This window comes from Morchella sextelata (assembly GCF_020137385.1).
Source record: "Morchella sextelata strain SCLS chromosome Unknown scls_23, whole genome shotgun sequence".
NCBI lineage: Eukaryota > Fungi > Ascomycota > Pezizomycetes > Pezizales > Morchellaceae > Morchella > Morchella sextelata.
Genome location: NW_025408638.1, coordinates 815126 through 836759, shown reverse-complemented (window position 1 = coordinate 836759; position 21634 = coordinate 815126). Strand labels below are relative to the sequence as shown.

The 21634-nt window shown below is 47.6% G+C and overlaps 7 protein-coding genes across 7 annotated transcripts; 6 read left to right on the top strand and 1 right to left on the bottom strand.

The window, feature by feature from the left end:
* Position 1: 1 nt before the first annotated feature.
* H6S33_007457 (uncharacterized protein) lies at positions 2-2205 on the top strand (the record flags this gene model as incomplete). Its single annotated transcript, XM_044838809.1, has 2 exons — positions 2-947; positions 1034-2205. 2 exons carry the CDS (start codon positions 2-4, stop codon positions 2203-2205), a joined length of 2118 nt encoding a protein of 705 aa, XP_044688993.1.
* A 782-nt stretch (positions 2206-2987) lies between these two features.
* On the bottom strand, positions 2988-3589 carry H6S33_007456 (uncharacterized protein; the record flags this gene model as incomplete). The annotated part of the gene is made up of 5 exons (XM_044838808.1): positions 2988-2996; positions 3091-3142; positions 3203-3295; positions 3355-3410; positions 3587-3589. 5 exons carry the CDS (start codon positions 3587-3589, stop codon positions 2988-2990), a joined length of 213 nt encoding a protein of 70 aa, XP_044688992.1.
* Positions 3590-6101: 2512 nt separating this feature from the next.
* Positions 6102-6882, top strand: H6S33_007455 (uncharacterized protein; the record flags this gene model as incomplete). Its single annotated transcript, XM_044838807.1, has 2 exons — positions 6102-6523; positions 6582-6882. 2 exons carry the CDS (start codon positions 6102-6104, stop codon positions 6880-6882), a joined length of 723 nt encoding a protein of 240 aa, XP_044688991.1.
* A 2718-nt stretch (positions 6883-9600) lies between these two features.
* On the top strand, positions 9601-11142 carry H6S33_007454 (uncharacterized protein; the record flags this gene model as incomplete). Its single annotated transcript, XM_044838804.1, has 1 exon — positions 9601-11142. The coding sequence occupies one exon, from the start codon at positions 9601-9603 to the stop codon at positions 11140-11142; it is 1542 nt and encodes a 513-aa protein (XP_044688990.1).
* A 3634-nt stretch (positions 11143-14776) lies between these two features.
* H6S33_007453 (uncharacterized protein) lies at positions 14777-15956 on the top strand (the record flags this gene model as incomplete). Its single annotated transcript, XM_044838803.1, has 3 exons — positions 14777-15113; positions 15215-15852; positions 15912-15956. The coding sequence occupies 3 exons, from the start codon at positions 14777-14779 to the stop codon at positions 15954-15956; spliced, it is 1020 nt and encodes a 339-aa protein (XP_044688989.1).
* A 1131-nt stretch (positions 15957-17087) lies between these two features.
* Positions 17088-18798, top strand: H6S33_007452 (uncharacterized protein; the record flags this gene model as incomplete). Its single annotated transcript, XM_044838802.1, has 4 exons — positions 17088-17113; positions 17179-17617; positions 17666-18074; positions 18359-18798. 4 exons carry the CDS (start codon positions 17088-17090, stop codon positions 18796-18798), a joined length of 1314 nt encoding a protein of 437 aa, XP_044688988.1.
* A 717-nt stretch (positions 18799-19515) lies between these two features.
* Positions 19516-19892, top strand: H6S33_007451 (uncharacterized protein; the record flags this gene model as incomplete). The annotated part of the gene is made up of 3 exons (XM_044838801.1): positions 19516-19581; positions 19649-19753; positions 19881-19892. The coding sequence occupies 3 exons, from the start codon at positions 19516-19518 to the stop codon at positions 19890-19892; spliced, it is 183 nt and encodes a 60-aa protein (XP_044688987.1).
* Positions 19893-21634: the final 1742 nt, after the last annotated feature.

The window sequence follows — 21634 nt, the reverse complement described above, 5'->3', positions numbered from 1 at the left end:
AATGAACCCCCCGCGCACGCCCGCGCCCAACGCCTGCCTCATCGCGATCCTGCTCATCACCCGCGACTCCTCCGGCGACAAGCTCACCTTCCACTACCCGCCCAAACCCACCGTCGACACGCCCCTGCCGCCGACCAGCACCTACACCGCCTCCAGCGCCTCCTCCTCCGCCGCTTCCGACGTCGCCTCCTCGGGCGACGAAGACGACGACCGCCGATCTCTCACCACACTCCACGACCTAACCGCCGTCGAGCGCAGCGAGTCCGGCAGCCGCATCGGCCGCCGGCGGAGCCGCAAGGCGGTGGTGCCGGAGGAGCCAGCGGAGGAGGAGGAGACGACGAAAGATGATGGGGGCCCGCCGTGGGAGACGGTGCTGGGTTTCAAGGCGGATTTTTTAGCGGGGTTGTTGGCGCCAAAGGCGGGGATGTGTAAGCGGAAGTTTGAGCTGACGGTGGATGATGTGGTGTTTTTGGGCTTCCCGCTGCATGTGAGGCCGGATGGGTTGTGGCGGAAGAAGAAGAAACGGAGGGGGAGGGGGACAGAGGAGGAGGAGTTGGAGGAGAGGATGGAGGAGGCAGTGGTTGCGGATCGGGGGAGCGATGCTGAGGAGGAGGAGAAGGAGGAGGTGGGGAAAGAGGAGGAGGCGGAGGAGGAGGGAGTAGAGGCGGCGGCGACGGCGACGGGGGCGAATGGGGGCGATGCGGCGGATGAGGAGAAGGACGGAGACGATGAGGGGAGCAGCATTCATGGCGGGGGGATGAGTATGTTCCATGTCGTCTTTGTGCTCAATCCGCCCGAGATGGAGTACCATTTCAGGACGAAGCAGATCTTTAACGAGGTCGTCAAGCGGTTTGCAAGAGCGCTCAAGTACGAGCAGGCCAAAGACGGATATGTCTGGCGGGAGGCCGTCAAGATCAACCGTCTGCGCGACAAGGCCGTCCAGGACTGTGAGTACCACCAATCATTTCCCCACCTCGGTGTCAATGATAGTCCCTGGTGTCAATGATAGCTCCCACTAACCCCCCCACCGCAGGCATGCCATTCTCCGAGCTCTGGCGCCAGATCCTCGAGCAGAGCAGCCTCGCATACGCCATCTCGCGCATCTTCACCGACATCTCGCAGAACAAGATTGCGCACATCTTCCTCAACAAATCACTGGGGCTGTCCCTGCAGATCCCCATCACCACCGAGACCTCCGTTCTCCCATCCATCACCGACCCGCAGATTCCCGGACTCCCGCTCACCACCGCCGATTCCTTCGGTGACGACGACAACGAGGGCGACAACCTTCTCGTGCGCCACTTCACGCTCCTTTTCCTCGTCGACGTCGACAGCATCCTCAAGGACATCGCCGAGTCCAGCGACTCCACCAACTCGCTCGCGCACTTTGTAAAGTCCTGCAAGCCATCCATGAGCTTCCTGCAGATCAGCAACAGCTCCGGCATCCCGCTGCACAACATCCAACTCATGGCGCGCCACCTCATCCACTGGCGCAAGGCCCGCGCAATCCCGCCAATCCACCACAGAGACATCTACATCGTCTCGCCCAACGCCGACATGAAGCGCCTCCACACCCTCATCCCCGTCTACGCCAAACTCTTCCCCACCCTCCCCACGCTTCCAAAGATCCTCTCCCTCCTCTCCCAGAAGCCAAAGCAGTTCGCCGCCTTCATCCCCTCCCGCGACCACAGAAGCGCCTACTGCGACATCCTCGCCTGGCTGCTGCGCCACGGCCTCGTCACACAGCTGCGAAACTTTGCGTGGATCCGCGTGACGCGCGATATCAAGCTGCGCGTGTTCCGAGAGCAGCAGCAGCAGCAGACGGCGCTTCTATCGCGCTCCCTCTCGCTCTCGCGCTCCATCTCGCGCTCACGTTCCCCCTCGCCGGAGCCCAGCCGCGCGGATATCGTGGCGTCTGCGGCCTTCGCGTATGAGCCGCACCCGGAGGATCCGGCGTTTGAGGAGAGTATAGTGCTGGCGCCGCATCAGGCGTCGGCGGTGGAGAGCGCGTGGCTGGAGATGATGACGAAGGGGCAGCCGCCGGATGTGAGGGCGTTGTGGGATCGGTTGTTGAAGTATTTGAATGGGCAGCATGCGATTGAGAAGATTGCGGTGAGGGAGGGCATTAGTAGGAGGGATGTGAGGAGGGTGTTGGGCGTGTTTGATGATTATATTATATATGTGAGTATTGATCCCCCGCTGTGAGGTTTTTGTTTTGTGAGTGGAATGATGCTGATGTTGAGGGGTGAAGGCGAGGCATTGGTAAGTGGTAGGGCGGGTTAATTGTGATAGGACTCTTGGGGTGGTATATATAGTTAGTAGCAGTCCGGAGTTTGGGGTAATAATGAACATTAACCATATTTGAATGCGGGACTCACAAACTAGACTTGATCTATAATCTAATACCACGAACTATCCAGCCAACTACCCCCAAAGCGCCCCGTTCTGATGGTGTACATCCCTAGGGCTGTACATCGTTTTCCCAGCAACTCATCTATCCAGTAGGGGCCTAATAAAAAGTCGTTAAAACCAATCATTTTGCGACACCCAGCTAGAAATCAAGTGAAAACTCTCAAGTCCTTCCCCCGGCAGCTTTTATCGTGTCGTGATGAATGAGAATGGTGTTCAGTGTATTGTAAGTAAGAGAAAGAAAGAGGGAGGATAGGCCGTAGCTAATTTAACTACAGCAAGACAAGACAACAAGGCTGGGAACAGCAAGGCAGGACCACAAATCCTCTTTACAGGCGGACCCGCATATGAGCAGCCAACGACTATTTTAACAACAGCACCGCGAGGACCGTAACCGTTGATACAGAATATCCAAATATCCCCCACTCATTCCCCATATTTCATAATTGTGCTGTGATGTATTATCGCGTTTCTTTTCGTTCGTTGTTGCATGCTTTGCATTAGTCCTAGCCTTCGCCGCCCACAAGTAAAGTTGCCAGACCCGGGTTGTCAATGATCAAAGTGCATGATTCTAAACCTCAAGTTTCCTGATGGGGTTAGCGCGGTACCTGCCAAGACTTTTATGCAACCTCTCTTTCCATGTCGAAGCGCGGCCGAGAGTGTAATCCGTGTAGTCCCTACTTTCTGACCTGGCGTATTGATTGCATGCGATATCTCGGCTGGCCAGTGGAAGCTGGTGACTGCGGGGCCACCGACTCATGTGATGGACCGCCGATCATGGATAATCACTCACCCAAACCCGGCCCTTTTCCACAGCACGAAGAAATAATCTGTACTTCTGGCTAGGGGGGGTGCGATTTTGACGGGTCGAGATTTGGAGCCGGATCTAGCGTCTGTGTTAGTGTGGTGTGGGGCATCATGGGCTCAGGCTGGCCTAGAACCTACGCTACGTTATCTCTTTTCCTTCGTCTTCTAGATCTATTGGTAGAGGTGTACGAATGCTGACGGTAGTAGTTAAGGGCTTGGGACCCTTTGGGTACGCCTACTTTTCTCTACGCAAGGGCGAATTTGCCGGCCGTGTCGGTTATCTCACGGCAGTATGAGCACCGAGGGCCGGGGGTGGGGAAAGTGATTTAACCCAGGAAGTGTTGTTGCTTAAGTCTGGCCTGCAAGGTACCATATTTGGTGCCAATGAGACCAAGAGATGTGCGTAAAGAGATAGAGGCATAAACGCCTCCGTTGAGGAGTGTGTACCAAAGACAACCTGCATAAGAGAGACTCCAGAGGACTATGTCGAGGATAGCATAGTCTTCCCTTAGGCCTCATCTTCTGGTTCTGCAGTAAATTAAACGGGGAGAGGGGGGGCAGTTTTGAGCCACCTTGAGCTTGGGAGTTTCTTTGGTTGCCACCATGTGTCGTTGTCTCCGCTCCTGCGCTTCCTCTGCTTTTGGGGGTTTCCCTCCTTCTTCCCCTCGTCCCGTCCCATCTATGGTGTGTGTTGACTTTGTCTTCATTCATTAAGACAGTTACGTCTAGAACTACGGCTATCTCCAACGCCATACACTCGAGCTCATGGATACACCCCGCCTCTCATTATATCTCACTTAGATACACTTTCAACCCAAAGAGATCTCCCATGGAAGAAACAGATCTTTGTTATCTATATATCCCATTATACATATTGGAGCTCGTTAGTAAGACATCAGAGCCACCAACATGTCACAGAAACCAAGGGTTTTGGCCGACAAATCTGACTTTGTTTGCGCTGCATACCCGAGGAGAAGCACCCGAAGCTCAGCGACAGAGACATACCGACTACTGCATCCGTTTTAAGCACACTTTCATTGCTCTACGAGGGATGTATATATCAAGATTGTGGGTAGGACCCAGAGTTACCAAGTTGACTGTGAGAACTGTGTATACCTGTTACCATCACAACCAGGAGAACCCCCCCCACTCCCTGGGGCTAAAGTTGTACTTTTATGATAATAAAAAGAACTCCATAACTTCATCCTTGTAGCTGGTAGGTATTCAGCGTGGTACGTCTATAGAAGTGGCTAGGCTCGTACTAAAGGGTTAGTAATAGCAGTAAGCTCAAACTCTACTGAGGCCTAGTAGATATCTCCAGCCTGTAAAGGGGATCTATTGAGTTACCGACACTGGGAGACATGCGCCTATATTCCGTGCCTTAGGACGACTTGACTTGAGCTATTGAATCTTAGAAGAGGGATAACTATTCGACCTGAAAAGACGTGAGTGACGGCTCCGGCTCCAGGCCCTGATTGCTTGTAAGAGCTCGCCGGTTAATGTGCGCCTTTATAACTCGTTGAAATTTCGTTCTCTTTGTATCTAGGTACAGTACACAAGATTCTGTATTCCCAAGTTGGACCGTTTGTCGGGGAAATTATACAACTTCGATCTTGCTGTGTTGTTTGAAACCACACCTGCTGGTATTACTTTCATGCCGGCGTGACCTGACTTGTGTTATCGCTATTTAATTTGCTTCCCTCTTAACGTCATAAACAAATCACCTCCAGTCACTCATACTGATCCCTTGATGTAGAAAAGGATTTAAAAACTACACCACCGTAAACAAAAACAAGAAGATATTCCCAGGTAAAACCAATACAGAGCATCCTTGAGAGAAACTGCATTTATGTGCCATATAAAGCTTGAAACTTTTCGGAGACTAGAAATGTAGTTGCTCAGGACCAATAGGAGGATTAGATCAGATTATGTATATATTCAGCTTGTCTTTCTCCATCTGATGGTTCGTTCTTGAAAAGGTTTCCTGGAACTTAAACTATGCTGGTTATCATCCGATTGGTGTTCCCAGGTTTTCGCTGGTTCATAAAGACCAGGGGGATCCGGATAGAGGACATTCGCTGGTAGAGCTTGGCACTAAAACTCGCGTTGAATTTACCCATATGTAGTTTCATACCCATTTCCAGTTTGCTGAAGGGATGCGGCTGGTAGCCTGCTGAAAGAATTAATGGAGGTAGTGAACCCTCAGAATTAAAGGAAAGAAGGAAGGCTTAAAGCTACATCTTATAGATTAATTAATTAAGCGTGCGTCCAACAAACAAACTCTCAGCACACTCTCTAGACTATAATTATAAATGAAGGGAATTAATGTAGACTATGATCTATTTATAAGTCTAATATAATCAAGTCATTTTCTAAAGTTAATTACGGGTCCATCGACATTGTTACCAGTAATGTATTTGACCCAGCTAGTACTACAACCAAATTTGTATGCCAATGACCCACTTAATCCCAGTCTGAAAAGGTTAAGGACTTTATATCTAGGCCGTCAGTCGATTCGCTCTTGACGGTGGTAAGTACAACAGGCCGATCCCTATATAAATACATGTAGGTACTACATGTATATAGTTCACGTGCACAACCTCTCCTAAAATTTAAAACTTTACCTGCAGTACTGCGCTGCAACCACTACACCGTGCAAAAATCGCTTATAACCGTTCCCTATCACTCCCCTCGTCACATTCTTTTCTGTCATCATGCATGATTCGATGTAGATATGCAGTCCTACTCGAGAAGGCTCCTACCATGCACTCACTACGCCAAGCTATCTAAGCCACGCAAAGCAACAATTGAAGTCCATATCAATCTGACGGCCTCCCCCCAGTATCCAAAAAATTTTAAACACCCTAAGAACGTTTCTTTTCATCATGGCTGATCCTCTAAGTTTCGTTGCAAGTATACTAGCTATCACTCAGCTAGCAGCAAAACTCACCTGTTTGGGCTATGGATACGTGAGCGCGGTGAAGCGGGCGCCAGACGACCTTATGGACCTTATGAACGAGCTACTCGCACTCAGTAGAGTCCTCTCTATCCTACAGGTTTACGCAGACTCAAGCTCGAATGCAGCAGACAGTGCACTGTATCAGCTCAATGGCGCAAACAATAGTCCATTGCAAGTGTGTTCTCAAGCGCTTGAAAAACTACTGATAAGGATGGAGCCGAAGGATGGGTTCAAAGGCTTTATCAGTAATATGAAATGGCCCTTGGAAGAAAAGGAGACTACACAACATATAGCTCGGATTGAAAGACACAAAACTTTATTCATGTTTGCATTACAGGCAGATCAAATGTGAGCATTTTTCTTGGTAAGGTTACTTCTTTGATCGTTCAGCTAACTCGAGCTACAGATCTCTCTCTAAAGTTATTGAACTCTACACCGAGAATATCGATGCAGCGATGCAAACTATCCAGGCGGATATTAGCTTTATGAATAATATGGTAAAGGAAGTAAAGATGGAAATTGGGCGCACGAATTCCATAGTTCGGAAAACCAACGATAGTGTTCACGATACGAGCATTGCGCTTTCCAATCTGAGAATCAAGTCTATGGAGGAGTTTATGGCACAGGAATTCTGGAGGGAGAAACAATACACCCAAGGCATGGGTAAGAAAATCCATCTGATTAACCCTTCCGAAGCCAGCAGGTAGACATATGTTTACCTCAAGTAATTTCTTACTGAATGAGCTGTATTACTACTATTAAACCTTATCTGGAAGAATTCAGTTGTTATAGATAGAGACTAACATACCTCTCACTACAGTCGATACACGCAATCAGTTTTTCCGTTGGGTATACTCAGGTGACTTCAGTGAAATGCACCTCAGAATCACTGAAGCCAGGCAAAGAAACACAGGGGCTGGCTTATGCGAACACCGAGTTTTCAGAATTTTGTGCATGATAACATACGTACTTCGCTGCTATGGGGATACGGGATTCGTCAGCGCCCCAAATACCCTGTTCTAGAAATATATGCTAATATTTAATAGCGGGAGTTGGAAAAACCTTTCTGAGGTATATATCAAGAATAACTTCCTATCTATTTGGTGTAGTTATTGGGAGACGGTTTCCTTGAATAGTACGTGCACGCATTTTAGTCTTGTCCTAATTCATTGTGTTTTGTCTTCGGTGCACGAAACTAGAATGGTTGGGTCGAGATTAAAATGTCTACGCATTGTCGCTGGGTCTTACCTTTTCTGAGGTGCTGTCATGCTGAGGTGTAGTTGAGCTATAGGATACGCCGTTATGGTTATCGAATATGCCCGCTATTTCTATAATGGAATAGTTTTAGAACTTACGTGGGGATTGTCATTATATGTCAATCTCTAAGTAAAGGCATGCATATTCGATATCCTAAGACGCACCTCATAGGTCAATGAACCCTTAAATACACTATCTCCGAAGAGGTAGTACTTCTGAAAGCAAAACAGTAGCCCACGATCGCAACTTCTTCTATAGTGGACGCCTTCCCGTAAGTTATTAAACGTGTTCTATTGCAATAGAGGATGGTTTTCGAATAGACAAGGTTCCCGTAAGCATACGGTGATTGATATATTTCCTAAAAATCTAATCGATTATAATCGGTGCCTAATACAAATTGGGTATCGTTAAGCCATCTTTTGGGACTATTTTTCGCGCTAGCAAGGTGTTCTCTCTATTGCAACGGATAGAAAATGGATAGAGTATATCTATCGAATAGACCCCCCCCTCCCTAGGGGGGGTCTATAAGAAACACATAGATCCCCCGTTCTATTCGATAGAACAGCAAAATTTGATCTATCCGGCAATAGAACGCCCGCTATTGCTTACGGGAAGGCGTCCAGTAACTGACAATATGCAATTCATGCGCTTTAGCTCCTCTGTAATCGATTACCTACACGATCGTGCAACAACGGCGTCGGAGAAATACGCAGTCGCCTATTTCTACTTCGATTATAAGCAACAGGAAGAGCAGGGACCTACTGCCGTTCTCAGCAGCCTTGTTAAACAGTTAGCCAGTCATGTATTGCCGCTTCCAAAAGAAATCGAAGATATATACCAAAGAAAATTGAACGCCAACAAGAGGTTGAACTTAAAAGAGCTATACTCCGTTCTAACGCTACTCTTCGGTCTGTTTGATCGGATTCGACGCCTTGGACGAATGTCATCCTGAGAGGCAGAGAAAACCTTTACTTCCCTTGTTTCATCGTATGGGAGAAGATGGTGCCAGTGTTTTCTTTACCAGCCGTCAACACCCCGAAGATATCCAAGAATATTTCCACAACATAGAGAAGATAGAGCTTTTGGCAGACGAAGAAGACATTAAGACCTACATCAGTGAAAAAATTGAGGGGACTCCACGGACGAAACGGCTCGTGCAGCAGGGAAAGTGTAAAGAACAAATTCTTTCCGAAGTTACCGCTTGTTCGAAGGGAATGTAAGTGGTACCCCAGATCCTACCACATGCTGCGAGAATAAGTTCCCACCAATTCTTCTCGTGGAAATAATAAAGCCGCAAAATGATGTCGGAAACTTGAAGAATTCATACATTTACTGATTTATTACAGGTTTTTGCTTGTAAAATTCCATACCGAGTATATCTGCCAGCAAATAACAACAAAAAAGATCATCAATGTCTTAGGGAAACTAAAAAGCTCCCCGACAGGGGATAAGCCTTTGGATTCGACCTACGATAGGATCATGGAAAACATAAATCGTCAACTTGAAATATCGGGTTGGCAATCAAAGTACTCTCGTGGATAGTCAAAGCGCAAAGACCTCTTACAGTAGAGGAAATCCAGTGGGCAGTTTCTATCGAGCCAAATCAGTGCGAGCTCGATGAGCTTTACCTTCCAGATCGAGAAACTATTCTCGAGTCCTGTGCAAGCCTAGTAGTTATTGATGAAGCCAGCAATATAATTCGACTGGCTCACTATACAGTTCAAGAGTATTTACTAAGAAAATCGATAATTCCCGAAGACGCAGATCAGAATATTGCGATAGTCTGTACTACCTTACTTTCATTCGATACATTTTCCCAAGGTCCTTGCATATCTAATGAATCTCCCGAAACCCGGCGCGAAAAGTATCCTTCCTTGGATTACGCGGCAGCCTTTCTGTTTTTTCATCTCAAAACCTGTCATGAAACGTTGTCGATAGAATCCTTCCTCAGATTTATAGCCCGTCCACAGAGCATTTATTCCTATATGTTGATAATGGATCCTACCGTAAGATATTGGAGACAATTCAATCATTCTACACTCAAGGAACCTCCTTTGCACGTTACCGCTGCCTTAGGACATGCTCTAGCAGTTAGATTGCTACTAGAAGGTACACATTCGATCTCGATACCAGAAAAGAATGGGTTAATATTCACTCTGGACGCATCCATGAAAGACGAACAGGTCTCCCGACTGCTCCAACGGAAATCTGACATATCGAGTATCGATACTCATCGAAACACAGCTTTACACAAGGCAACTTTCAAAGGAAATAGGGAAATACTTCATTTACTTCTCGAGAAAGGTGCCAACCCTCATCTAAGGAGCAATGATGGGAGAACACCTTTGCAAATAGCAGTACAGGACGGAAATAAGCCGATGGTTAGTTTGCTTCTCACAGGAGGTGCCAATACTTCAACAAGAAGCCGAGGTCCTGATCGATTGACAGTCCTACACGAAGCTGTGTTGAATGGAGACGAGGAAATGGTTGTTTTGCTCCTTGAAGCAGGTGCCGACACTTCAGCACGTTCCAAGTCCGGGTTGACGGTACTACACCTAGCGGTACAAAGAAAGAATATAGCAATAGCCGATTTACTTCTCAGAGCAGGTGTTGAAGTCTCGGCGCGCTCTAAACTTGGGGCGACGGCACTACACCTCGCGGTTCAGCATGGGATTGCGAAGATAGTCGACCTGCTGCTCAAAGCGGGTGCCGACACTTCCGGGACATGCTCAAATATATATACAACGAGAACGATACTGGAAGAAGCAGTAGCACATGGGAACGTAGAAACGATCAGATTGCTTCTTAAATCAGGCGTTGTTCCCCCACCACAGGACTTCGCCGGTGGATGGTTTGGGGTATTAATTAACGCAATAAGAGATTGTGACTTCGAAGTAGTCGATTTGCTCCTCAAAGCGGGAGCCAGAACCTGTTTGAAGGTTGCAGACATAGCTACGATCTTTCTAAACGTTGCGGTATCATTTGGCTCCGAAGAAAAACTTGGGTTGCTTCTCGAAGCCAGTGCTGTTTTCGAAGCAGAACGACCTGGTAATACGGGAGGGTGGGGGGTACTGATTTTATCAATGCTCTATGAAAATGGAAAAATGGCCACCTCCCTTTTCAAAGCAGGAGCCAAGATACTATGGAAGAACCCAAGCATAACAGAGCTAATACTATACGAAGCGCTAGAAAGCAAGTACGTGGAAAGACTTGAATCGTTTTATGGGGCAGATCTCGATATTCCATTACTCCTTGACTCCATTGGAGGGGGAAGCCAGATGCTACATTTTGAATATGGAACGCCGTTCGAGGAAGGAGGAGCTACAGCCATCCATTTACTTCTCGCGAAATACACTGGTGTCCCTGCAAGAAGCGGTTGCAAAAGTAGGGCATTGGATATTATAGTTCAGAATCTCAAGGAAAACAAACATACATTGGCCGATTCTTCCATGCGCACAGGATCCGACTGGGTTGTCGGTATGCTTATAGTTATCGGCCTAAAATCTAACCCAATAAAGAAAATGGAGAAGCTCGAGTGGATAGAGCTCACTTTCCCCACGGGTAGCTTCTCACGGAAACTGCACACTCCCTTCATCCAGGAAAAGCAACAATCCTCGCCAACTACCCGGTGGCATCTTAAAGATCCTCATTCTCTCGGCCTTAGTGTAATATGGGATGAATTAGAAATATTGAGTCTCGGAGGACATTGATACATCTATGTATATACAGACTGCAAATATATTTTCTCATGCACCTCAGTGTTTATTTATGCCTTTAATTATTAGTGCATCTTACGTTGCTGTCTGCAGAGGCTTTTGAAGGATTTCGGGAACTATGTTGGTTAGAAAGCTTAGAGATAGCCAGAGAGAGTAGGCTGACTCTTCTCCTTGGGATCGGTGGAAGGATGAAAAGAACAGGCAAGATACTTTAACGCCCGAACTGGGTTTTTTTTAAGTCTTATTTTAGGCTTAAATAAGCATGATATTTGCCTTTTTTGACAATTTTCTCTTATTGCTTTTTAAAGTCCTTATTAGACTATGGTTTTGCTAAGCCTTAATTTTTTTCAGGCTTATCGAGCTTGATCAGTCTTATTTAAGGTATTTTTGAAAGATAAGGCTGAATAATGTTTATTCGTGAGATCAGCGTGATAGCCTGATAGGTATACTTTTACACTTATTCGCCATAGTGAATATCGGAAATGAAGTTTTTATTAATACTGAATTTAATATGTACATTGATTTAAGACAATCTATTTATCTCAGACTCCTCGCCTACACACCTCCCTACCTGCCTACCCGCCTACCTGCCTATCGACCTAATTTGCCTAACCGGGTGCTCAATTGGGTGCTCGATTTGGTGCTCGATTTGGTGCTCGATTTGGTGCTCTATTTGATGCTCTATTTAGTGCTCGATTTGGTGCTGGATTCAGTGCTTGGTTCGGTGCTGCTGCTGCTAGATTCGCTGATTAGCCTATGTTTTTGATGATTAGGAGATTTGGGGGGGTGGGGGGTGCTAGGAGAGTAGAGGGGACGGAGGTGATAGAGGGGACGGAGGTGATAGAGGGGACGGAGGTGATAGAGGGGACGGAGGTGATAGAGGGGTAGAGGGGCCGAGGGTACGTATTAAAGAACAGATGGAAGAACACGTTTTAATATTTGCTAAGTGCCCAACCCTAACCCAGCTAAACCTGACGAATTTCCATAATGCTTATTTATTTGGTCATCCTAATACTAGTAAAGGTCTTAAAAGAGCCTTATTTGGTGGTAATATTAAGCAAATATCATGCTTTTGCCCAAAAGACGCTTATATTTTATTTTTTTAAATATATGGCTTTTCTACATCTTAGAGCTCGAAATAAGGCTTATAAAAAAACCAGATCGGGCGTTAATGTATGTACTAGGGTGTAGCGAAAAGTGATCAGAATCTGATGACAAATACACGTATTCACCGCAACATTCACTTATCAGATTCTGATCACTTACCCTCAACACCCGGTACATGTACACTTTCATGCATTTAAGGCCAGGTTCGCACTAGTCCCGTACTCATCCCCCCACGAGTAGCTCACTGTTCGGCTCGAGCTAGGGTTTGATCAGGCGACGTAGCTTCGCCTGGCACTTTAGATTTTACTATTATGTATAGAAAAATAGTTGGGTTTGCAACGTTGGCCGTCTGATCCCAAAAGTTAATTTCACTGCTTTAGGTTAATGCCTATCACGAATACCCTTGGGTAATAGAGCTAGTAGAAGCATTTCCTTACACTTGTAGTAACTGTCCTTACGCTTCAATTAGACTTAAACTTGGCCCGGTGAGTGTGGGGAAAGAAATCGAAAAATAGAAGGAAATATTGTGTCGAGTGACAAGCTATGACGGGATCTGAACTACATGTAGTTACTCAACTGTTCTGTCACAATGTTGCTAGCGTCGCGGTCCCGCCGTTGCATATTACTATCGGTTTTGTTGTTTGCTGAATACAAAAGTTTGGATGACAATCAGTTCTTTGGGTCCGTCCCATCAAGACAATTAACGTTTACGGTAGTTCCCTAAGGACAGACTACCACGCTCCAAGTACAGCGGTAGGTAATAAGTGATTGAACGGGCTAAGACACAGTGATACCAGTTTTGGGTAAAACGCCACCAACATACGGTGTTTGCAGGTATAACTGTATCTCAGGGCGTTCCATCACTTATTACCCATCGCTGTACATACACACATATACCTGCTGGTGGCTACCACGGACCATTTCTTGATGTTTTATTTCACTTGAAATATATAGCTACCTCTGCTTCGATTGGGAATCTTTGAGACTATTAATTCCCGACGGAAGACCGGAAGGACTCTATCAAAGTATACGGGTAAGATATTTGGGCAGAGAGGCTGGCCGTTGAGGATATTCGCATTAGAGGCCGGTATTGACACAGGAATTTTTAATTTTGTGGGTTTCAAGATGTACATATGTAGCTGACACCGCCTCCTCCATTAACGTAAATGTATTATGATGGTGGTACTGACTGATAGACGCGGCTCTAGCTCGCGCTACCAGGGCAAATTCTCCTCGCTTTTCTTGTCAAGATGCACCTGCGATCAAATAGGTTTGGCATATCGGTTTGTTGGTTGAGTCAAAGAGATCAAACTTCCATGTTGACCCAAAGCTGGGTTCCTGATATTATTCTCTATCAACTTGTCTTTGATTCAGCCGTAACGTAGAGTACTATCTTGAACTAGAGTGCATCATACCTAATCAGTTTGATACGTCCACTGTGGGTTTTCAGCCCTCCCCCCCGGCTACCATCGGGCACTACACACTCGTCAGCCTCTCTCTGTGTGCGCCTAGAAGCGCAGATCATAGTCTATCACTGCTAGGTGAAGTCCGTAAGCGAGACTCAGAGTAGCCGCTCTTGTGTGTAGATTTTCTTTTTTTCTCTTGATAGCGCTTGTAGAGGAGCTCTGGATGTATGTCTCACGTGAGGTGAGACTTGTGCAACACACTGCCACTGATACTGTACCCCACAATGTTGATCAATCTGTTACTAATAATAGGTCTAGAGTGAGTTAGCAAACATTCCACGGGCAGCTGCTGTGGAGTAGAATAGAGGTTCGGGGAGATGCCTAATCAAGAGTAGAAGGACAGGATTTAATTGCCTACTCTATGTACATGTAGGTACCTACTCTCGAATCGACTCTGGAGTAGGGTAGAGTACGCGTTTGATTCGATCCGGAGGTGCAAGGCCGAGGGTCGTGAGCACTCTACTCTACTCAAAGACTCTGCAGGGTACGCAGGGTCCAAATCCAGCGTCACGTTGTCGTTGAAGATCGTTGATTCGCGAGTGCAGCTCGAATGGAAATCCCATCTCATGACCCCTTTCGTTTAAAGTCATCTGAGGCTCTAAAAGAAGAGGGGGGTTTTTTTTTGGCTACTTAAACCGTCGTGGACATCACAATAAAGGTGTCCAGTAGACAAAGAAGAAGGCATCCGGTTGACCGTTTGCATCGTCGGTTTTATTACACTTCATTTCCTTTCCCCCCTCATACATTGGCGCCCCACGTTTCACCCCTGTTGCTACGCCCCCGACTGCACTGTATCTCCCCCTGAAAACCTGTTTCCGAACAACACACACCTCCGCCGACAGCAGACTCGTAGTACAAGAACCAAGGACCTTCTCCGATCCTTCTCTCGATCTTCTATTCTCTCCTTCGATCAGACCACACACCCACGTAAACCTACCTACACACGCTCCTTACTCAAGCTTGTTTTTCAGTTCGAATTCACTCACTCACCCTCCACCAATTAGACAGATTTCTTTACAAATAAGCCAGCACACCCACAAACAATTGTTATAAAGATGTCAGCAATCCGCTCTTCCGTCACAGGTCTTTCCCGCACCTTCAAGCTCAACAGCTTACCTGCCCTCCGAGTTTCTCGACTCCACACAATCCCCTCGGCCGCCGCACCCCGCTCACCAACACTCCCGACCTCGCGCATCAGCCCAGGCTCATTTCGCCAGGGGCTCACGCACAGCAAGTTCGGTAGCAGCCAAGGACAGTGCAGACTCTACGCCGCAGGCCCTAAGAACCTCGGCGAGACCGGAGGCAGCAAGAATCCGTTCCCGGTTGTGCCCTTGGTATTGATCTTTACAGCCGGAAGTGGTGGGTTTTATTTGTTGGTAAACAGCCGAAAGGGTATGCTTTTTTTCTTTCTTAGTAGTCCTCGGGGGTGCTTGGGGTGCTTTGGGATGAAAAGCACTGGATGAGTAGGCCAAAGCTGACATTCCCGTCAACAGAAACAATGCCCACCACCGAGAAGACTCTTCCCCGCAGCCCTAAGAAGCCTAAGACTACGCCCACTTTCTCCCCTAAGGATGTCTCCGTAATCTTTGTCCTTGGTGGCCCTGGTGCCGGAAAGGGTACACAATGCCAGAACCTAGTCCGTGACTACGGTTTCGTGCACCTCTCTGCCGGCGATCTTCTTCGCGCCGAACAGAACCGCGCTGGCAGCGAGTTTGGCGAACTCATCAAGACATACATCCGTGAAGGTCGTATTGTGCCCATGGAGGTCACTGTTGCTCTGCTTGAGAATGCCATGAAGGAGTCTATTGCAAATGGACAGACCAGGTTTCTGATTGATGGTTTCCCGAGAGAGATGGACCAGGCCATTAAATTCGAGACTGAAGTGTGCCCAAGCGTATTTACCCTCTTCTTCGACTGCCCTGAGGAGGTCATGTTGAAGAGGTTGCTGAAGCGTGGTGAGACGAGTGGACGGGAGGACGATAACATTGAGAGCATCAAGAAGCGTTTCAGAACATTTGTGAACACTAGCATGCCGGTGGTGGATATGTATGAGAAGGAGGGCAAGGTTGTGAGGGTGGACTGCACCCAGGGAGTGGAGGAGGTCTACAGTGCGGTCAAGAAGGAGGTCTCGGTATGATTCCCAAGACTTGTGTGAAACGTGCCATGATACTAACTAGATGTGCCTCATAGTCCAAGTTCAAGCCAATGAAGGAGAAAGCGGTAATGACCGCATGAATACATGGCCTGGCTATTGCATCATACGATTTCGTGATTCCGTGTTCTCTACCGTCTCCGTCGTCTCTGGCTCGATGATGGGTCATTCCTACCATTGGTTGGCCCTTTTCCCTTCTCTTTTCTGTATGCATTTTAGACTTTAGTACATTGTTTAGCGGTATTCCTGGGTTTTCTTTTTATTTATCGGTTGTAGTGATTCGTAGACTACCTGTTTGGGAGAAAGGGTGGGAATAAATCTTTTAGAGTGGTTCTTGCATGTGTGGTTCATATATTATTATTTCTACTGCGGTTGGTGCAAATAGTAATATTTTACCTGGAGATGGGATGAATTAGTTTTGAGCATGGATGATCACTCGCCTTTCATTGGAATGGTTCCACACGTTGTGCTGAGCACATAATCGAGAAGACGGCATGTGTCGCTTCGCTTTCGCGTTAAACAGCCATGATAAACAATTCCTCCTGTATTCAAACTTGCCATATTCCTACACAATTTAGAGCTCCGCTCCCTTCGAGATATACCTCTTGATAGTCGGCATCTATTACATATATCCCACACAGGTCTGGGACGTCAGTTCATAGTCTATCTGACGCCTTCATAATGCTCTAAGTAAGCGGTAATTGGTGCCCGAATGGATTGCAGGTATTCAACCTCACTTCGCCACTCAATCTACCCTTACCTAGCCAGCGAATAGCACATATGACCTCCGAGGAATGCCGACCCGGCCCTCTGGATGTGAATTAATTGCCCTCGAGTGCTCTCTAGAGTAATCTTTCGCCCTAAACTGGGACAAGGGACACCTCGCTTATGCCCGCACCCCCCTGCCCAGAGAAAAAAAGCTTAGTCCAACCTCATGCTCATGTCATGTTTGTTGGCAAGCACGCACGGATACGTGGTTGCGTTACGCGGTAGAGAGCTGGAAGGTAAGGGGGGTTGGAATAAATACGCACCCCGTCCCCATCCCCGTCCCCGTCTCCGGCCTCTAGGCTTTTGAACGTATCACCGTTATCCCCTTTGTAACCCGACTTCTTTCAATTGGGCACCGTCGACTTCCTGCTTTAATTAGAGCGCTATTTATCGCTTTCTTGCAATCACATTAGGAGGTTGTGAAATTCCGCGGGTGCAGACGAAGGATGGTTTCCGATTACGAGCTCGCCATGTAAACAAACCTCCCCTCACCAATATTTTCCACGTCTGAACTAACATTACATTATCAATCATCAGTGAGCGTAATAAAGCAGCCAATCGAGCATTGCTGGCATCTTTGGGCATTGAAAAGCCACTTTTTCAGGCTCCCGCTCCTGTTAAAAAGCGCAAGAAGCCCTCTGTCGTTGTCGAGCCCTCTCGCAAGTCAGCACGTATTTCTGAGGACAAAAAGTCCCCAGATTACGGCTACGTCGAACTTCCAGAAAGCGACAGCGAGGATGGAGGCGCTAAGACCCGTCGTAGCAAGCGTGCCAGGACCAAAAAGACTGAAAAAATGGACTCTACCAGCACCGACGCGGATGCTCTAATCCCCACATACGTTAATGAGCGCAACGCCCACAGACTCAACCCAAAACGCTTCCGTCCTGACCCAAAGCAGCATGGCCAAATCCCTGGAATCGAGGTCGGTCACTGGTGGGAAACCCGTATGCAATGTAGTGCTGATGGTGTCCATGCTGTAAGATCCCTACCCACTCTCTGTGGTTCTCTACTGATATCCTCCCAGCCCCCAGTCTCCGGGATTAGTGGTTCTGGAAATGGGTCAGCATACTCTATCGCCCTCTCTGGGGGTTACGAAGATGATGTTGATGAAGGCTTCCGCTTTACCTTTACTGGCTCTGGTGGTCGTGACCTATCTGGCACTGCAAAGAACCCTAAGAACTTGCGTACGGCCCCACAGAGCTCTGATCAGCAGCTTGTTGGTGGTAATTTGGCATTGAGCAATTCTTGCGAGAGCGGTCTTCCTGTTAGGGTCATCAGAGGGTACAAGGCTACCTTGGGGCCACCGGAAGGCTATAGGTACGACGGCTTATATAAAGTTGTCAAGGCATGGTGCGATGTTGGAATGAGCGGTTACAAGGTCTGGAGGTTTGCCTTCATGAGAATTGACGGCCAGGAGCCTGTCGACTATAAAGGTGAGTTTTTATATCATCCCTTAAACTATCACGACCAATCGAAATGGCAACTGCTAGTCATATGTAGAGGTTGCGCTCTGTTGAACACTGTCAACGGCCATTCTCTCTCAGTGCTGTTAATACTTATCAGACGCTGAGAGAGTCATGCCAAAATATTCATTCGTAGTATTCAAACTATCATACCTTCCACATGTAGGGCTAGCAATTGATATTTAAATTCGGTGTGACGGTTCAGGGGATAGAACTGCTAAGTTGAATTTGTCAGTATGTTGACTGGTGTGTAGCTGGTAGACCTGAGGATAGGGAGCAAGATGAGCTTGAGGAGGCGGACGAAGACGACTCGGAAAATTCAGCGGACCCCACAACGCAAGAAACTACCCCTGAAGCTACGAGTGAGAAGGATGGAGAGGTTGCTGTCAAGAAAGACATAAAAGCTGAAGCTGCTGTCAAGAAGGACACGGAAGTTGCTGCCAATAAGGACACAGAACTTGCTGTCAAGAAAGACACCGCGGCTGCTGACAAGGACACTGCAGCTGTCGTCAAAAAGGAAACTTCAATGGTTGTCAAGAAGAAGACTACAACAACCGTCAAGAAGGAAACTGCAACAGTTGTCAAGAAAGACGCCAAAGCTGTCGCCAAGAAGGTGATTGTAGCCGTCGCCAAGGACACCGAGCCTGCCGCAGCTGTCGACAACAGAAGAAGAAGCGGAAGGAATAAGAACTAGTGTTCTTACTCCATGAGTAATTTAATAAGTCGGATGAGAGTGTTTGTATTTTGTCTCTTATACCCGGCCAGGTGTATCGCTTGTAGCTTCTGTGTGTCATTGATAGAGTTGCGCTCGCAAATGCTATTTGATAAACAATTACCGCAAGACAGTTTGCCTTCCAACCGCGATGGATGGGATACGCCTAACAGACTCTTAAGGTCTTGCTTTGCATGAGCGCACACAGCTGGCTGATGGGTGTTTGGAAAGGTCAGGGTTTTGACCCTCGTGGGCTCGGGGTGCAGCGGTAGTCTGGCGACAGGTGCCATACATGCATATCTTGTTACCGCGCCGCAACACATCTTATTATCAACAATACAATGAAAGTAAGAAATCTGTAGAGGCCTCAATAGTAAGCACAAGACATAGGCTCAACCAGGAGTACTACACCATCGAGTGATATCCCATGCTCCAAGACCCACCATATAAACTCAACCACATTATTACCGTAATCTCACAACCTCTTCCCAACCCTACTCCCGACATCCTTTCCCCCAAAGCTCCACCACACCAAACTTGCCCATTCCCGCCCCATATTCCACCGAGTGACACCCCATGAAGTCATGCTTACTAATCACGCACCCATCCAACCCAACCCAACCCTAGCAGCTCCTACCCAACGTCATCTAAAACACCTTTCTCAAGACCTCTTCTGCCACAATATAACACACAACACAAATGTCGCAGCCCCGAACACGACCAATTCAGAAGCTCGCCACGGCAGTCGGAAAATGCACCACCGAGGTATACATACTACCTTATACACAACTACAATGCTCTGTGACTGACGGTGCGGTGGCGGGACAAAAAGGCGGCGGCGTACGGGAAGTGTGTGATCGAGGACTATAATGATGTGCATAGGGATAAGTGTGCAAAGGCGTTTATGGCGCTGAAGGATTGTGTACTTGCGGCTTCGGTAAGTACTTTTGTTATTTGGGACGGGTTGGGGTTGGGGTTGTTGCGGTTAGAGTTGCGGTTTAGGTTTGGGTTGCAGTTTGGGTTGGTTGCGGGTTATTTGGGAGAGATAGCTAACACTGGGGTAGAAGAAGAAGTAGGTAGGCTTGAAAATGGAGGTAATGGGAAGGTATATTTGTAGAAGCTTTTGAGAGTTCAATTGCTGGTGGGTGTATATATAGGTAACTAAAAAAATCACCCATATCGACAATTGCAAGTCCTTATAATTATATGGTCTCGGATTCAGTTACAAGAAACGGCCAGTGCAATGACCGGGATACATAGAAAGATTTGTACCATGGTGCTTGGCTATACGGGTAGACTGTTGGTACTAATCTTACTGTTTACGGGGAGGAGCTTTCGAAGTAGCATGGGGTTCTCTCCGAGTTACTCTCGTTCTTCAGCAAGCGAGTTCACCGCCTATCGAGTGTGAGGCCCTTTCCCACCTCAAAAGTGGCATCTAGAGCTGCAGCAAAGATATATTTGTGTGAGAATTGGGCGCTGCGCTCTGTAGGTGGTGAACTCTCTGGGTAGGGAATGAGAGTACTAGCAAAATAAGAGATGATAGTTGTGGTCTTATGGTAATGGGCGAGGTAAATATTAATGCCTATTATCAAATCTAACAAAACAAGCAGCAAAACATCTCTAACCCTCAGCTTGCAATTGGGAGACTCAGCCACAAGTTGAGTGATAACAAACGCGGGATGGCCATGGCTCAACCCCAACTCTGGCGTTTGCACTCATTTCATAACTACACGTATTATTACTTACCCCCCTGCCCAGTGCCCACGACAGAACAATCTGCCAGCGCTGCACATATTCGGGCAATTCAGAAGGTCACAAACTGTCGTTGCCCTATTTTCTCCGCAGGACCGTGAAAATTGAGCTCAGCCTAGGCTTACATACCAAGAATAAGGCCCTCCTCACTGGTTGATCCTCTTTCGACGACCCGCCCGATCGACTGCTCACAGCAAGCGCACCAAACGACCTATTTACAACCTCTCTCTCTACCGCCAGTATCACTACTGCAGTCAAATTCACCATCTCCCTTCTCTCGCCAGCAGGCACTGCGGCAGTCAATTCAGCTTCAACCACCCTCGCCATGATCGGGCACAAAAGGCCTCCTTCCCTCTTCCCCACGACCAACAAAGCTACCTCCACAATTAAAACCTGACCGGGAAAGTTTTCCCCGGGCAACGTGGGGTAGTGGGGTACTTATGCCGCGCCCAACACCAATGCCAACCGAAGGACATCAGACCCGGACCCTCAAGCCGTCCGCCCAGGCTGCCAATCCTGTCTGTGCGTTACCTGTCTGCCAGCCAAGGAGGGGTTCGTCCCGAGGATTTGGGTTTGACGGCTTTGTCAATTGGCCCAAGCTTTTTCTGACACGACGATAAGCTCTTGAAGCTTCCAAGACTGGATGTGCAGACGGTTTTTGAAATTATTTTTCCTCTCACCAGCTAGCTTTCTACCGTGTTGGCTGGCTGTTAGGTTGTAAATTGATCACGTTTACCCCTCGTATTGATTGCCACTGAGCTCTATGTAGCTTGAGCCAAGTGCTCCAGTTATTCTCAGAGCTCCAGCTGTCCCTGTGTAGTCTAAAATGCGCTGAATTGAACGGACTAATCATTCAAGGGCCACAAACGCTGTTCTGATGACAAAGTTCACAACCCAACCCCAAATCCCAAAGCAAGCAACACCAGCCCGCCTTAACATAATCCTACCACGCAAGCCAGCCTAATCTAACAACCCTAACATACCAAACCCAACAAGACTAACCCCAAACCCAAACCCAAACCCAAACCCAAACCCACCCCAAAGCTCAGGCCACCACCCACCGCAT